At 42.2% G+C, this 18,807-nt stretch overlaps 1 protein-coding gene across 1 annotated transcript in view; it reads left to right on the plus strand.

Annotated features, from left to right (window-relative positions):
* sdk1b (sidekick cell adhesion molecule 1b) overlaps window positions 1-18,807 on the plus strand; it is a 233,948-nt gene that overhangs the window by 192,692 nt on the left and 22,449 nt on the right. The window contains exons 27-30 of the mRNA XM_019862382.1: window positions 4,762-4,948; window positions 6,845-6,943; window positions 13,135-13,329; window positions 18,069-18,270. Coding sequence (XP_019717941.1) covers window positions 4,762-4,948; window positions 6,845-6,943; window positions 13,135-13,329; window positions 18,069-18,270 — 683 coding nt within the window. The remainder of the gene's footprint in view (window positions 1-4,761; window positions 4,949-6,844; window positions 6,944-13,134; window positions 13,330-18,068; window positions 18,271-18,807) is intronic.

Below are 18,807 nucleotides of genomic sequence, written 5' to 3' on the forward strand. Positions count from 1 at the left end.
ACATCCTTTGTCTAATGCTGTGGAATGAGCACAAAAGGGCGTCCAACGCCACACTTTTTCCACGCCGTGACAATGAGGCACTTAGCGGACTATGTGAAGGGAAGCCGCGCTATGGTGAAAAAACAGTTCAATGCGATGGATTTTTCATTATACTTTTTTTTTTTTTTTTTAATTTTCTTTAATTAAATTGATTAGTTTTCAGAGAGGGTTCGGTGATTTTTCGGAGTTTTTGTTTTTTCGACAATGCGGCATTTGAGTAAACTTTTTTATTGGTTTTAGTATTTGTTTTTTTATACACCATATATACTGTATATATTGAGTTTCAGTTTTTTTCTAATGTATTTGTTGAGTGCAAAATTTAAAAAAAAAAAAGGTATTGAGCTTCCTACTTCTGTACAGCTGTGAACAGTGGTACCTAATTGAATAAATGAAAAAAAATGAAAAAAAGCTAATGTATGAAATTAAGTGACAAAGATAAAAACCAAGACATTTTCACCGTAGTTGTTATTTTTTTGTTAGTTCAGTCAACATAAAATGTAGTTAGTTTGTGAACAATTTTTAAAAAATTTTAGTTTTAGTTATTTTGTAAATTTTTGTATATAATCTAATAATAGTCTACAATATGCAGCGCTTTGCACGTTTCGAGCAATTATCTTCAGCCCGTTTCTTTAAAAAATGGGGCAACTTTTGAGGGGAGGGATGTCAGTACTGTTACAGGCAGAGGATACGGCGATGACTCAAAGCTCCTCCTCACTTTATAGACGAATTTGACATCGATGGCTTACCATGACCTGAATGACGGAGAATCTCCACAGACATACATCTTGAGCTGTCTCCCTTTTTCTGAAAATGTGTTTTGGAGCTAGCTGTTCTGTACGTGACAACCTTATTCTGAAATGCTAGTTAGGGGGGAAAAAAAAGAAGAGGACGTAGTTTTAAGGCCCGAACGGTTTAGACGGATTGACATGACAGAACGAAGGATGAAGATGATCCATCATTAGTGTGTCATCCAACAACAAGAAACTGCAATCTATCAAACCTGCGCGATGTCACAAAGCTCTTCATCGAAATGGGGACATAGATAAATAGTAGCGCCAGACGAATACAAGACGTGCTCATCGTTTTTTTTTTTTTTTACCAGCCTCCCCCACGCAACGCCCTGAGGATTTCTTGTAATGTACGTTGCCATTTTGATCCTAGCATAAAGAGACGACATGTAGCTTTGTGTCTTGTGTTTTTTACAGCACGGAGAAAAACAAAACTATTTTGGCTAATGTGTTGTCGAAATTGTATCCGCGTCTTAATCTGCAAAGGAGATGGAGAAAAGGGGGATTTGTCTCCACTTGTGTTGACATGCTCGTGTTAATATGCAGGAAACAAAATAACTCCACCATCCATTGTTTTGGAGATTTGGAGGAGGTGGGGGGGAGAAAAGGAATCTGCTTATATAATCCGTTTGGCCCCCGAGCGCATGGCACACTTATATTGTTCCCTGGCGTGTGCGGCAGCTCGCAAGCGTGCCCACTGTGCTGTGAGATGACAAGCAGCTGCCAGCAGTGCTCGTTTCCGTTCGCCGTTAGGCGCCCAATGGTTTCTTTTGCCAGCTGCCACCAGCACCTCATGACTTTTTGCTTCGTGCTCCCTTCAAGTCACGACTGACATTTTCCTTTCCGTGTTCTTGTAAGGTGAGGCGGCGAGTTTGAGAAGCCGAGGGAGACTTTTTAAATTTTTTTTATTTATTTTATTTCCTAACATAAATTCACACAGAGGCAGCACGGTGGCCTAGTGGTTAGCACATCTGCCTCGCAGTTCTGTTGTGCACAACAAATTGCGGTGTGATCAGAGTCCACCGGAATGTTAATTGTCGCTAAAGACACCGTCTCCATCTCAATGTTGTTGTTGTTAACGAAAGCTAGCAACTAAAACGAAAATTGAAAAACATTTTCAAGAACAAAATAAAATTCAAATGACTGCTTTTTAAAAAATAATGTGTGTGTGTGTGTGTGTGTGTGTGTGTGTGTGTGTGTGTTTGTGTCACACAGTCCCATCGGGATCTCCTGTCAATGTGACTGCTGATGCTGTGAGTTCCTCCAAAATCCTGCTCACATGGTCTCCTGTCCCTCTGGCGAGGCGGAATGGGGCCATCCTCGGTTACAAGGTGCACATAACACATCACACACACACACACACACACACACACCATTAACACTCCCACCTCAATGTCATGGTACAGACACCCAAACTCTCACACATTTGCAATAAAAAAATTTTTTTTAAAAAGTCCAGACATGATGTAATGTCCGGTAACTGCAGTGGTATTAATTATTTAAAAATAACCTCAAGTTCCTGCAACTTTAACTATATGTATGCTTTCATGTCATAATGCCGTCTCAAAATACAGTTTTTGTTTAGATTTTTAGTTAGTTTCCTCTCTATAGTGAGACTGAATAGATATACACTAACATCCTTTGTCTAATGCTGTGGAATGAGCACAAAAGGGCGTCCAACGCCACACTTTTTCCACGCCGTGACAATGAGGCACTTAGCGGACTATGTGAAGGGAAGCCGCGCTATGGTGAAAAAACAGTTCAATGCGATGGATTTTTCATTATACTTTTTTTTTTTTTTTTTAATTTTCTTTAATTAAATTGATTAGTTTTCAGAGAGGGTTCGGTGATTTTTCGGAGTTTTTGTTTTTTCGACAATGCGGCATTTGAGTAAACTTTTTTATTGGTTTTAGTATTTGTTTTTTTATACACCATATATACTGTATATATTGAGTTTCAGTTTTTTTCTAATGTATTTGTTGAGTGCAAAATTTAAAAAAAAAAAAGGTATTGAGCTTCCTACTTCTGTACAGCTGTGAACAGTGGTACCTAATTGAATAAATGAAAAAAAATGAAAAAAAGCTAATGTATGAAATTAAGTGACAAAGATAAAAACCAAGACATTTTCACCGTAGTTGTTATTTTTTTGTTAGTTCAGTCAACATAAAATGTAGTTAGTTTGTGAACAATTTTTAAAAAATTTTAGTTTTAGTTATTTTGTAAATTTTTGTATATAATCTAATAATAGTCTACAATATGCAGCGCTTTGCACGTTTCGAGCAATTATCTTCAGCCCGTTTCTTTAAAAAATGGGGCAACTTTTGAGGGGAGGGATGTCAGTACTGTTACAGGCAGAGGATACGGCGATGACTCAAAGCTCCTCCTCACTTTATAGACGAATTTGACATCGATGGCTTACCATGACCTGAATGACGGAGAATCTCCACAGACATACATCTTGAGCTGTCTCCCTTTTTCTGAAAATGTGTTTTGGAGCTAGCTGTTCTGTACGTGACAACCTTATTCTGAAATGCTAGTTAGGGGGGAAAAAAAAGAAGAGGACGTAGTTTTAAGGCCCGAACGGTTTAGACGGATTGACATGACAGAACGAAGGATGAAGATGATCCATCATTAGTGTGTCATCCAACAACAAGAAACTGCAATCTATCAAACCTGCGCGATGTCACAAAGCTCTTCATCGAAATGGGGACATAGATAAATAGTAGCGCCAGACGAATACAAGACGTGCTCATCGTTTTTTTTTTTTTTTACCAGCCTCCCCCACGCAACGCCCTGAGGATTTCTTGTAATGTACGTTGCCATTTTGATCCTAGCATAAAGAGACGACATGTAGCTTTGTGTCTTGTGTTTTTTACAGCACGGAGAAAAACAAAACTATTTTGGCTAATGTGTTGTCGAAATTGTATCCGCGTCTTAATCTGCAAAGGAGATGGAGAAAAGGGGGATTTGTCTCCACTTGTGTTGACATGCTCGTGTTAATATGCAGGAAACAAAATAACTCCACCATCCATTGTTTTGGAGATTTGGAGGAGGTGGGGGGGAGAAAAGGAATCTGCTTATATAATCCGTTTGGCCCCCGAGCGCATGGCACACTTATATTGTTCCCTGGCGTGTGCGGCAGCTCGCAAGCGTGCCCACTGTGCTGTGAGATGACAAGCAGCTGCCAGCAGTGCTCGTTTCCGTTCGCCGTTAGGCGCCCAATGGTTTCTTTTGCCAGCTGCCACCAGCACCTCATGACTTTTTGCTTCGTGCTCCCTTCAAGTCACGACTGACATTTTCCTTTCCGTGTTCTTGTAAGGTGAGGCGGCGAGTTTGAGAAGCCGAGGGAGACTTTTTAAATTTTTTTTATTTATTTTATTTCCTAACATAAATTCACACAGAGGCAGCACGGTGGCCTAGTGGTTAGCACATCTGCCTCGCAGTTCTGTTGTGCACAACAAATTGCGGTGTGATCAGAGTCCACCGGAATGTTAATTGTCGCTAAAGACACCGTCTCCATCTCAATGTTGTTGTTGTTAACGAAAGCTAGCAACTAAAACGAAAATTGAAAAACATTTTCAAGAACAAAATAAAATTCAAATGACTGCTTTTTAAAAAATAAAAACTGACTGAAACGTCATTTCATGCTCATAAAGTGAAATAAATGAACTGTAATTATAGCCAAAATGTCGGTTGTTCCATCATCGGTTTTCATTTCTGTCATCAAAAATTCATTGACAAATGTTTACTTGCATCTCTGATTAAAAAAATGGAATAAAAGTTGTTGACCGGTGTAATTACAACACTATTTTTATAAGGTCCTTCCATAGGGGGTTCTGGAATGTAGTCCCCGCAATGTTTTTTTGACTGAAACTTGAATACTGTGCCGTGTGTGTTTGTCTGTGTGCACGTGTGTGTCTGTGTGTGTATTCAGGTGTTGTACTCTGAGAAAGAGTCCGAACGTCCCCCCAGCGTTCTTTTGGCAGAAGGGGAGAGGAATGCGTCGCTGCTTGTCGGCGCGCTGCGGAAGTACACGATATACGCGCTGCAAGTGCTGGCCTACACAAGAATGGGTGACGGACCCCCCAGCAGCCCCATGCTACTAAGAACCAAAGAAGACGGTAGGAAACATTATCAATTATCGGCGAGTGTTTTTGTTTTGTGTTTCTCCCTCAGCCCCCCACGCGTCTTCAAAAAGTGTGACTCTGTTAACCACAATTCTACAGTTTTAAAGTTATTTAAATTATTTTCGTGAAACAAATAAAGATATTTTCTGCTACTGTCATTTAATGTGACAATCTCACTTCAGAACACCCTCACTGTCTTTAAAGATATACATGCTAAACTTCCATGCCCATCAATACAATATTTCAGCGTCCCACTTCACTTCATCTGCAATGCAGGAGTTACGACTCATCGGTGCACAAGTTCTTTATAAAAATAATTTTGAAAAAGTTCCAACTAAAGCATTTAGTTTTATTTTTTTGCTGTTGCATGTTTTAAAAGCAGCTATGCTGTTCCTAAAAATCAAGTTCTGCTCATTTATTTTCGAATAAATATTTTATATTCAAATCACACAACTTGTTCCCCCCCCACTTACTTTCCTTCCTTGGGGCATTGCAAAGATTGCTAAACATGCTCGAGAATACTTCTGTTAATGCTCACTAAACTGTACACAAGTTTATTTCAAGTGCTACAACCTGCCACGCGGATATAAAATGCAGTCACTTCTCCAGGATTTTTTTTCCCTCCAGGGCCTGAAATGGGGCTCAACCGATACATAGGGGGGCTGAGAAAACAATTTCGAAATACATTTTAGAATAGCAAATAAAATGCTGGAGGGGCTTAACTTGAGCTCTACCGATTTCTGACAGGGCTTTTTTGCCTTCTTCTTCTGTCAGACTTCTTAGCAAAAGTCAGACAGATAGAAACTAGCCGATCGGTGATCAGCCCCAAAAATCCTGATCGTGTCAAGCCTAACAAAATATTCCCAAGAGCAAGTAAAAAGGCCAAAGTGATGCTATTGGCAATGACGCCCCATTGATAAGACTGCATTCATGCATCTTGATGACAGAGGCTCTCCACACTTCGCATTTTAGCCACAAGTACATTTGAAATGATGACTATAAAAGCCATTTATGGACGTACGGTACGCTGTGCTTCTGACTTTGTGAGAACAGTTTGGGGAATGCCCTGTTCCTGTCCTATTAAGGCATGATTGGATGCACCTCAGGCACCCTCCAACGTCTCGTCGAAAGTCGAGCGAGAAGAGTAGACGCTCTATTTTGCACACGTAGTGTCATGAGGGTGCTTCAGTTCATCTGTTAAGCGTCGTGGGGCTGGCACGTTTTGGGGCGTTCATGTTGGAAGACGCAGCCATCTGGGGTAGTAACTACCGCAGCAACCCCCACTGCCCTTAATAAAACACCAGCGCACACACACACGCACACATCGCTGAGCACTGTCACATTTGAAAAGTTTTTCTCATTTCAGGGTGGAACCTGAACAAGTCAATTTGTCAAAGTATAATGAACCTGCGTTGTGCACTCGTGTGTGTGTGTGTGTGTGTGTGTGTGTGTGTGGGTGTGTGTGTGTGTGTGGGTGTGTGTGTGTCCTAAGGGGCACATGTGCGCATGAGTCGCAATGACATGTATTTGATGGTGTGGAACATGTACTTCTATCAGGTTCGAAGGCAGATGCGGGGAGGTTAAGAGAAAATTACATTTTCTATTTTTTGCATCGTTCAAGGCACGTCTAAAAAATTGATAAGACACTCTATGCAGTTTGTGTGCCTGCGCGCGCGCGTCTGTGTGTGTGTGTGTGTGTGTGTGTGTGTGTGTGTGTGTGTGCGCACGCGTGTGTGGGTGTGTGTTAAGGGCAGAAGCATCCTCACGGCCTCATATATAGTCACGCATTTAATGTAAGTGCTTGATGTTGCGATGCTCTGCGGCTCTTTTTATATTATTCGAGGGCCGCTCGGCTGCCAACTCCCATTTCTGTTTCTCTCCCCCCTTTAGTCCCAGGACCCCCTGTCAGGGTGGTGTTCCCAGAGGTCCGCCTGTCATCAGCCAGGGTGGTGTGGGAGCCTCCCGCAAACCCCAACGGCATCATATTAGGTATGAAGCACACCCACCCACGCACAGGGGAGGAGCAGCCTAATCATTATTTGGAAAACGACTCGCTGGATGTGTAACATCGACCAGCCAAATAGGAAAACTACTACAGAAGAACTACAACACACTTATTTCCTAAAATTGCCATGAATTATTCCTTAACCCTTTGAGGGACAACGGTTACTAAAGTGGACATCTTATTATGTTAATAGATTACAGGGTTCATGAAAGGGTTAAGATGGGAGCCGAAATAAAATGTAGTTAAAAAAAAAAAAGTGGTCTCAGTGATGTCACTCACCAGAATTGCATCGTTTAGTTTCCCCATTGATGTCACGAGTGAGTGGCCAGTCACGCTGTCGAGCTACATTTACATTTTCGCCCCATGTTAGTCCATCTTGGACAAAAAGCAAGTGGTCAAGAGACGATGAGAAAACATGGATCGTACTGGATGTACGGTGAGATGTTGAAATTGTGGAAATATTTGCCATGGCAGTCAGGATAAGAATGAGAAATTTAGCTGACAGTAGTTAAAACGGGGGTGCCAGCAACTGAACCTGACAGCACCTAATAGGGTGTTAGACAACTTGGAGGTGGTTTGAAGGGTGACAGCAAGCAAGAGAGAGAGAGCACGATGCAGGAGAGTATGTGAAGCAAAGGCCATCAGATTATTTTACAAAATGAACCTGATAGATTTTCTTGTGGTCTGAGGCGTGTCCCCGAACACGCGAGCACAGAATTTGGGAACTGATCTCCAGTTCGCTCAGACTATTAAGTCCACAGTTTTTTTGTTTTTTGGGTTTTTTTTTTTTAGTTCAGGATTTCAGGAACATAAGACGCATCAGAGCAATGATGCCATTTTCTGAGTTTCATCAGGTGAGGTCAAGCTCAATCGGAATTATTTGCAATCTGCTACACTGCGTTCCAAATTATGATGCAGTTTTTTTTTCAGCATTCAGAGGTCGCCGTTTGCGGAAATCAAAAGCAAATTCAATCCGAGACTTCTTCACCAGTCAAGTTCTGTTTTAACATTGGACCTCTGATTTAAGAGCGGCGTCATAATTCTCGCATCCATTGATCTCGTGAGTTTTTGGACAGCTTCTGCTTGAGTTTCTTTTTCAGGATGTCAGACGAGCCTCCCAGAGCTGCAGTTTGGATATGAACTGCCATCCAACCTCATCGATCTTTTGCTACTGCCTCCAAACCTCATGGAACTTTTGCGTACGATGCTTCAGAGGTTTTCAATAAGTGGTTGATCGTCAGGGGGAGGATTGGGGGAGGAGGGGTCGCACACACGCAAGCTTCTCCCCTTTCACGCCCATAGCAGCCCGCCCGTTGATGCAGAATTTCTTGCATATTGTTTTTCCAGCTTCATTTTATACCTCGGAAGTAATGAGTCCAAAAACTCCACATGCCTTCCAAGTGGTTATTTTCACACCTTCAGGGAGCCGTAAGGGGCCGACCGGCTCTCTCCCCCGTGATTCCGGCTGAAAACATGACTCGCTACCTCCCTGCTGATGTCGCAGCCTTGTTGAGACGTGGTTGGTCATCAACCAACCGTAGGTTATTCCATCCATCATGACCGTCAAGGATTGCACGGCACTCATCAGTGAACATTCCCGCGCTGGAAGGAATACTGCTGCATCCTTAGCCGCTCTGGGCATAAAAGGGGAGAAACTCATCCACCTGACCTCAACTCGATTGACAGCCTTTGGAGCAACCCCAAACAAAGGTCGATGAGGGTATTCCAATAGCCTGCAAATAAGTTCTGAATCACATTTATTGGCCATGTATTGCAAAAAAAAAAAAACCCACACATGGAATTTACTTCCCAGTTACAACCCGTTCAGAGGAACATAGACAAGACAGCAATAATCAACATGGGAGAGACGGATCGACAAGCCTGGCGGGAAGGAAGAGGGTGGAGAAATACTGTTATGATTGGGAGGTTTGTTTCAAAAAAAAAAAACATTCCAGTTATTCTCTTAACAGTTGATGACTTGAAAATGATGCTGAGTGCCATTTGCATAGACTATTTATAAAAATCGGGGAAAACATCATTTGCATAATAATTTGGAGAGGCGGTGTCAACAACATGCCTCAAACACTTGACGGGTGCTTGGTCTTCACCGCTACTTGAGGAAAGACGATATTATGTACAAAGGGTGTAATAGTATGCAAAAAATCTTGGTTGGGAATGAACCTTGATTGGAAAGCTTTGATTTTGATACAGTAAAGGGAAAAAAGGAAAAACTGTACACCGATTACCTGAAAGATTCTCAAAAAAAAAAAAGGCTGTAAAAAGGTTTATCGTTTATGCAAGATGGCAGCAAAGCACTGCCTTTGTCTAAATGGAGCTCCTTCACTCCAACATAGTTTCTTGCCACCAAGATGGCATGAGGTCACGGAAAAGCACCAGTTTTGTCTCAATGAAGCACCTCAACTCATCTCAACATACTGTAATTCCTTGGCACCAAGATGGTGCCAGAGCAGTACTTTTATCTTCGTTTTTCATATGAATGAAAAATGACGTTTTTTTTTTTCCATCTGAAGAGGCCAGGAGATGTTTAAATGCCAATACAAGACGTGTGTGTAACTCGGCCCGCTGATGTACTTACTGTACGTTCCGTCTTGAAAAATCTGAATACAAATACATGTCTCACAAAGCCTGAATTCAAATACATGTCAGGCGAAGCAGCAGATTTGTGAGAAGGTTTCAGATGTTCCAAGCGCGTCGCATGACGGATGAGCTTTGCGTGTCTGTGTTTGTATGTTGTAGGCGCCAGCGTCGGGGGTTGGAGGAACACTTGTCCTCTCAGCGGGGCAGTGTGAATGCGCAAGCTTAATTGAAGCAGGGAGACATTTAGAATGATGCCACTCGCTGACAGAATCGAGCGCCGTAATCCTGCTGTGTCATTGCTCGGACCCGTGGTCTGCATATTGTGCGTGTGGGCATTTCCAAACACAGAGTTGATACTCGCATTTGCCTTATGTGACTGAAAGCTACTGTGCGTCCTTCACCGCCCTCTCTGCAGCCTGGTGCTGTACAGTACTCAGTGTACTCACACCGGTCACTCATAAAAGACATTCAAATCGATCTAATCCATTTTCATAGCACGTCCTCATTAGAGTTGCCGATTGGCTGGAGTCTATCCCAGCTGAGACAGATAATATACTGAAAGATATATTCTTTATCCTCTGCAAAGAACTACTATTATTTCTGCCGTACTACCGTAGTCTAGGTGGAGTGGAGTCTCCAATACTGTATGTCCGTGTATTTGTCTTATACTGCCCACAGGTGGCCATACACACACATCAGAATGAGCAGCACAGTGTTGATTTTCAAGGAAATTGAAGGAAAAATGTGACAAAAAACGGTTTGATTCTATTTACTTGGTCATCATTTAAGGTGTAGCCACACTGAAGGTGAGTATAATACCGTATATACTGTAGAGTGCAATTTTTCTCATTAAGAAGCGCATTACAAAAGCTCAGACTGGATATGTGCATCTAGCGATGCATGTCCCAAAAAAGTTGTTTTAAGACAGTTGGCAGGAGCTCACAAACGACAGAGCTCCAACATGGCCAATAGTAGTACGTGAATGCATGTCTCAAAGTTTTTGTTCTTTGGTTCACGCTAAACTCATCCCTCCAACTGGGATGGGGAAAAAAAAAAAAAAACAGACTTATTCTCGTACATGCGAAACATCACACATTTTCCTGCGTGCAGCTGACTGAGAATCCATCCTGCAGATGGAGTATTAATTTGTTTTGTTTTTTTTGGTGGTGTATCTGGAGTAGTTGCACTTTTGTGACTTTTTCTTTCTCTACCAGCACCAGGTTTTTTTTTTCCTTTGGGGAGGGTGGGGGTTATGTCTTAAAAAAAATCTGTTCTCAGAAGACTTTAGTAGAATTACACACACACACACACACACACACACACACACACACACAAAAAGTGTGTAATTGTTGGAACAAAAAGAACAAAAAATACTCCTGGTACTTAGCTAGCTCTATTAGAATGAAATTGAATTGTATTGATAGGCTATTATTTGAGCACATAAAAACAGAAAATCATTTTTAGCCCGTGTACGTTGTATATCTACTCTGTGTGTCAGGGGCGTATTTTTGCAAGTCAATCACTCATAAACTGAAGTCCAGAAAAAAAAAAATCAAAGCAAAATAAGACAAAATTAATTTAAAATTCAAGCAAAACTAAATGTGGCGAATTTAGTTAAATTATGAATTCAGGCGCAAGCTACTTTACATTAAAAAGAAAAAAAACAAGAAGACAAGTAACGTTTTCAAGATTTCTTAATTGAACAATATACTTTAATCTTTAAATTGTAAAGCTGTACTTGCGCAATTAAATCGTTATTTTTGAACTCGTGCGACTCCTGCTTTGTTTGACACTGTGGGTCAATTTTTTTGGAGGTTTGAGAGGAGAGACTGTAAATACAGCTCATACGATACAAGCTATTTTCAATGTGTCCGCTCCAAGACATCTGTATGTTCTTTGAAGCAAGATGTTAAAAATACCCTCACAAGCTTGTTAACTTGCAGCGCATGAGTATTTCATGAACTATACACGCGCAGCCAAGCACGCTGAGCCGCTAGCGTCGCCACAGACACATTTTTGCCAAAAGCCAGCGGGCTGCGTTAAATATTTATGCGCTGCATCTTTCCCGTTGGCAGAAAAAAATAAAAATAAAAACCCAAGAGGGGCTTTTTACGAAAAAGACAAGAGTCCCCTTTTGTAATGGAGATTTATCCTCGTGGATCTCATCAGCGGGGATGTCCCGGAGATATCCCGTGCCAAACTGCGAGCTCCGAAAGCGATTGTTTTGATGCCGCCGGATTTTGCCATCTCGCCGTTATCCGCTAATCTGCCTCGCTCGCCGCTTACATTGAGCAAACAATCGGACTATCTGATAAAATGATCACAAAACGCAAACGGATTAGGTGCCCGTCAGCAGATTATCGTCAAAACAGTTTTACTGTAAAGCAGTCGTATCCGGCGCCGTGCGTGTTCTCACTAGAATTTAGTCGGATTTTTAGCAAAAGGTTGTGTACTTGGAGAAATGCTTACAGGCAAAAGCTTTCCCTCATGTTCCATCTTTTTATTTTTAAATCAGCGCCATCGTTTGACACGTTCCAACTCAATCCAAAAACAAGATGTGCGTTCTATTTCTCATTGAGTGAACTGTTATTTTTCTGAACCCTTTCAGGGACAGCGGTCACTATCGTGGACAGCGTATCATGTTATCAGGTTACAGGGTGCATGTAAGGATTAAAATATTGTAAAACATTTATTTACATTTAGGCTCCTGAGGTCAGACGGTTCGGAATTTGACGACTCATGTTCCATTAAGATAAGATAAGAAAACCTTTATTAGTCTCACAACGGAGAAATTCCCAATTCACAGCAGCAAAGTTATGAAAGGAAGAAGTAGAAGAAAAAAATATAGGAGCTGCTGGAAAGGCAGCCGCTCTCGCGGCGCCATCTTGAAGTCAAAATAATAAAATAATTTTAGGTCAAATCAGGTGTGTTGGAGGAAAGAGACATCTAAAACATGCACGATAGCCACCCTCGAGGACCGGATTTTGAGATCCCTGCTCTAAAGTAAAAGAAATTTGAACTCGAAGACACACTTTAAGCTTCTCTCCACACCGTTGCAAACAGCAGATGTCAGACTCACTGTAAACCGAGGACCCCGTTACTCCTCCGAGGATAAGTTGCAGCCGTTTTTGATTCATTTGACTACTTAGCGTGACAGTGTATTGCTCCTCTGACATGCTTTTGTGAGTGGCCTGCGGAAAAATGGACTTGTGCGCGTCTGCGCTGTGTGTGTGTGTGTGTGTGTGTGTGTGTGTGTGTGTGTGTGTGTGTGTGTGTGTGTGTGTGTGCGCGCGCACGCAATATATACATGTTGAGAGGTGTTAGCGTTATTACATAGCCTGCTGCACATGAGATAGCGAGAGCATGTACCCAGTGATTCCCAGCCAAGGGTAAGGATGAGAGGTTGTACGTGTGTATGAGCATGTCAGAGTGTGAGTAGCCTGGCCTTGTTTCTCAACACAGCTATAATGTTGTCCAGTTTCACCGCTTGTCGATTTTCCCAAGAACGCGCAGAACATGTGACGAGAGACACAAACACGTTGGAGTGTTCATCTCTGTTCTTTTTGTTTCTCTATAGGCTACCAGATCGCCTACCGACTGGAGCGCAGGGACAGCCAGCAGTGGACCACGGTGGAGGTGGGGTCCAACGGACGCCAGTTCACCGTCACCGGGCTCACCCCAGAGCAGACCTACGTGTTCCGGCTCGTGGCTCGCACTGCCGTGGGCTGGGGCCAGGAACACGTCGCCTTGGTGGTCACCACAGAGCGAAGAGGTAAAAGTTGACAACACTGAAACATGCTACGCGGAAAAAAAGAATAAACCTCAAATAAATATGGTAGGATGTCAACGTTTTCGTAAGTCATGAAAACGAAAGAAATAACTACAACTCATGTTGAAATCAAATGAAAATGAGAGGGCTTTTAAAAAGATGGAAGCGCACTGAAACAACATTTTACATTTATAAAAACTAACTATAACGACACCGAAAACGTCCTTTCTTTTCATCTTTGTCAACCTCTACTTCTGTTCGGCTGTACAGAAGAAGAAAGATTGAGATGTTGTTTGGAAATATTAGTTTACTTGAACGCAACACTGTGACCTTGTTCTTCTCTTGCACTCAACAAATATTCCATATACTGTATATTTAACAACAAAAAACCAAACTAATACAAATACTAAATCTAATAAAAACTTTTTAAAAAATGAAGCATTTAAAAAAAAAAACGCAATACAAGCACTGGAAGTGAAAAAAATGGCGCGGCAACACATATAGACAAACAAAATACTGTTATTTACTGTCAGGCATATATTTATATATTTTTTATCCTCAGCAAAGAGCGATTCCTATTCGTGCCCTACTGATGAACTGAGAGACAAGTTGAAATACCTCAATGAATAGTTTATCCATCCGTCTTATGCAACCTCCCAGTCCCAGGTTAATGCAACAGATTTGTATTACAGCAATGATTTCCAGCCAGGGTTCCTTGGCACACTTTGAGACGTTATTGGGGGCTGACGCCGGAAATTATCCAATTTCACCGAAATTGTCAGATTTTTTTGTTGCTTTTTTTTTTGGTTTTTTTTTTTTAAGTAGAAACATACAATCAATCTATGCCGGTGACGTACAGTGATAGGCAGAACAATGAAATATTCTTCCATTAGATATCAGAAGACAGAGTTAAGCCTGTGTTTAATTAAATACGTCACGACCCGTTTATTAGCGTTGCGTTCAATTGAACAGGCCCAGATTTCACCGAGATTCAAATCCGGAATTTATGAATTGTGAGGTAGACCTGCTTAACTGCTCATCAATTGTGTTGCCCGTGAAAATTCTCGCTTGTTGAATCTACTTGGTTTATTCTGTTGAATGCAGTGTCAGCATATTTAAACGCTTGTTAGACGTTGACAAGGTCTTTTTTGTGGCATATAATAAAAGCGTATCTCCCTGAGGAAGAGAAAAGCTTAAAAAAAGGGAGCCTAATGGAAATCATGTCACCTTCTCAGCTTCCGAATGTTATTTCTTTCTAAAAATCCTTTATGTATATGAAGAAAAAAGTATGTAAAAATAGAAATGTCAGAATGAAAGCACGCATTCGCCTGCAAAATCCTATTACTCGTTGACGTGTGTTTACGGCACATCATCTCATCTCATGTTAAATTCATGGCAAAGAAAGTCGCTTGTCGGCAATGGAATAAGTGTGCAATTAAAATGTTGCATGGGAAAATGAAACAATATTCACAGAGGCACGAAAACGAGGCAACACACACGTCATCAACACATAAAGCACCCAATTTGCCGGAGGTGACACCCTCGTTTGAAGCTGCTCTAGTTCATATCATTTCAAAAATACCAACCGGCTTGAACATCAGCCACGACATGCATCAGGTTACATGCATCAGAGACCCAACTACGCCATTAGCTTAAATTGGCCACACCGGCAACGCCGTCCTGTTTTCCAGCTCTGTAATATTCAACCACCTATTTCCACCCAGGACTGAGGTAATTGTCCCTGAATGCATCATAGGGACATTTTTGCTATTATTTTCAGCTGTTGTGACTGTCTTAAATGGCGTTCATTTTAATTTGCTTTTGGAATTCTCATCTCTGTACCTTTAACTAGTCCAACGTGCCACAGCTACACAAAAACCAAGACAAATGGTGTCCCATCAACTATGCCGTTGTTGATCCCACACATTTTAATAAACTCCACACTGCTCTCAAGATTTCAAATCGGACAAGTGGCTTTTCAATTTGTATTTTTCACAATTGTCGACCAGACGGAGCTACTTTCTCCCCACTCAAAGCATGCGTCGACATTTTACTGTTTTCTGTAAGAGTTCCCTTCGACTGAAGTAATAAGTGCCTGCTGATATTAATGCTACGTACAAAGAAAGTTTGTGTGTCTTTCATGTCCAGCTTCTAAAGAAGTCCAAAAAAAAAAAAAAAAAGAACAAAACCTGGGGACAGCACGGTGAATTACTGATTAGCATGACTGCCTCCCAGCATTGCTAAATGCTAATCGTCACATCAGCTAGCTGCATACGCAATTAGCTTATGGTAAAATCTTGTTTGAAATAGTACTGTAAATGTCTACATAGGCGAAACATTTTTAATTACGACTTTTCTCATAGACTCAATGTCATTTGAGTATAGACATATTAGTAAAGTGGTAACTTTGTAGAACAACACTAAAGGCTATCACGTTGATTATCTTAACATGCATCCGTTAAGTAATAATGTCACATATCCAGCCCTACCGGCCTCTCTCGTACACTTTAATTGGCTCAAACCTCATACAGAAATATGCGCGCGCGCACATGCACACACACACACACACACACACACACACACACACACACACACACACCCACACTCACACACACAGCATCACTATCTGCTTTTCTCAGGTCTGCCATTCATAGCTCGGCTGTTCCACTTCACTAACATTCCGGCCCATTTTGAACAGCCTCATTGAGAATTCTTTCACATGATGGCAAACAGGCCAAATTAATCCCCTGAAAACGGAATTGGCTCTTTGATTGTACGTGTGTGTGTGTATGTGTGTCAAGAGTTGTGCCATAAAATATGCCTCGCTTTGTGCAACAGAAGTTAATGTTCGTAGCAGAGAGGTTAAAAAACAATTGGCAACAAATGTTTTAATAGCAAGCAAATACCTGTGCGGTCGGCCAATGATGTTATAATCCCTTCTGACATTCTGCTTTATTGCTTGCCGCATCAACCACTTCCAATGCTTTTGTGTCCCATGAAAGGGATTTTGCATTGTATCAGGTATTTTGGGGTGAAATGCGCCCAAACTGGCAGCCCGGTGGTCGACTGGTTGATTCCGGCTCCGGCCTTCCTGTATGAAGTTTGCATGCTCTCCCCGTGCCTGCATGGTTTTTCTGCGGGTACTCCGGTCACCTCCCACATTCCAAAAGCATGCGTGGCAGATTAATGGAACACTCCCAATTGTCCCTAGGTGTGAGTGTGAGTGCGGATGGTTGTTTGTCTATGTGTGCCCTGTGATTGGCCGGCGACCGGTTCAGGGTGCCCCCCCCGCTTACCGCCCGAAGACAGCTGGGATAGGCTCGTTGCACGCCCCGTGACCCTTGTGAGGGTAAGCGGATCAGAAAATGGATGGATGGATGCGTACGAACATTTGGATGCTGTATCATGTTTGATTGTCTCGCGTAACATAACTACCAAAAAAAAAAAAAAAAAAGTGCATCAAATTTCTTTTAAAGCTTTTCATCCGAATTTCAGAATTCTACCCTGTGGGGGACAATTCAACTTTAGAGCTTCTACTGTTGTCAAATCTTTTGAAAGGGACTGATGAGAAAAGAGGATAAGAGGCAAGAAGGAGAGCAATCCAATTTGTCTTAATTACTTGCGATAAGGATGAATGGCGACGACCAAGCCGGCGTGTGCGACCATGCTTGCCTTGATGCATGCACGTGCACATTAATTATACCTTGGAGTGAATCAATAACACTTTTATTACCACACCTAGTCAATATCCCCAGAGACCTGAAATTAGACAGCCACGCTCCCTTAAGCTGTGTGTGTGTGCACGTGCGTGCGTGCGTGCGTGCATGCGTGTGTGTGTGTGTGTGTGCGTGTGTGTGTGCGTGTGTGTGTGTGTGTGTGCGTGTGTGTGTGTGTGTGTGTGTGTGTGTGTGTGTGTGTGTGTGTGTTTCTATGCATCTTCAACACACATCCCGTCATCTAAAGTACGAGCTACTTCCGATGCTAACGTTCAAATGCCACCTTTCTAATTGAATAGTAGAGACACTGACTCATGCTAATGCAGTTCTTCATCGGTGAGGCGCCAGCTGTTATGTCTTGTTTTATTTCATCAGTTCTGGCGCGCGAACGTCACCCGGGCGGGCAAGTGATGAAAATGTATCCGCACGCCTTGCACTTGACGGGAGTATGAATCATCGCAGAATTTAGAACGCTACAAACCAATCCGTCGGCAATTTATAAGCGGATGAATGCGCCGTCGTGTTCCGTGAATGACTCATTTGAAACGGGCTGCCGTTAAAGTTATCACTCAGCGTACTTCATCCTTACATGGAAATAAGGAATAAGGTGTGTGTATCAATGCCCCCCCCTGCCCCCCCCCCGGTTATACTTTCATAAGAAACTACAATGAGTAGTCCCAGGAAAGTGGAACTCAGCACCAAATTTCACATCGTTATCCATACCCGCCTCCTGCATACTCTCAAATGATGAGTATCATGATGCATTTAACATTGGGAAGCCAAGAAAACAACATTTCCACACAATGCAAACATCATTGGATGATTAGAAGGAATGAAATGAGACTTGACTGTTTCCCCGATTCATTTTCACTCACGTGCGTAAGTGAAAAAGCGATCGCATAAAATTGGATGCAAACGCTCTCGTGCGTATCTGATAAAAGGAACATCGGGACACATAAGAAGAAAATGGATCATCAGAATTTCTCTCTTATGCTTCCCTATCTAATTCCTTCTTCGTATATGCAGAGCGTCCCCAGCCGCCCAGGAAGTTGTCAGTTCCTCAAGATGGCGTGGAAGCGCGTCGGCTCCGCCTTCACTGGGTGACTGGTAGCTCAGGCTCCTCCCCAGTGAGGTACTTGACCGTGCAAATCAAAGAGCTGCCGGATGGCGACTGGATCACCAATACGGCGGACATCCCGCACAACCTGACTGCATGGACCATTGAGAGGTACGCACAAGTCCACGAAGATGGGACTTGCAATTTTTCTTTTTTTTTTAACCCTCACACATCAATCTAACCTCACAACTCCAAAACTGTGATGTGTACCTTGACTGCACAGCTGACATGGCTGAGAAGTCATTGTTTATCATATCATCCACAGTCAGGGTTTTCATGAAATAAAAGCCACACATATGCAGAACCTCACCCAGCACACTCAAAATACAGTATAAGCGGGAACATGTAAAAAGCAAAATTTTTCCGAGCTTGATTTCTTGGATAAAGTCTTTTTTTGCTGTCGTTTTTTTGTTTACTGTCTCTTAGTCTACCATATTTTCCGCACTAAAAGGTGCACCTAAAAGCCTTCCATTTTCTTAAAAGCTCACAGCGCGCCTTAAAAGCCGATGCGACTTGTGCATGGCCATTACGGTAATATTTCGACCCCAAAATGGCTCCTTGCTAGAGACATGTGACAACGCAGAGTTCAAACTGAAGGCGATCGGTTTCGCAGTTGAACACGGAAATAGAGCAGCGGCAAGAGAGTTC

Source organism: Hippocampus comes, unplaced genomic scaffold (assembly GCF_001891065.2).
Source record: "Hippocampus comes isolate QL1 unplaced genomic scaffold, H_comes_QL1_v1.1 scaffold7, whole genome shotgun sequence".
Lineage (NCBI taxonomy): Eukaryota > Metazoa > Chordata > Actinopteri > Syngnathiformes > Syngnathidae > Hippocampus > Hippocampus comes.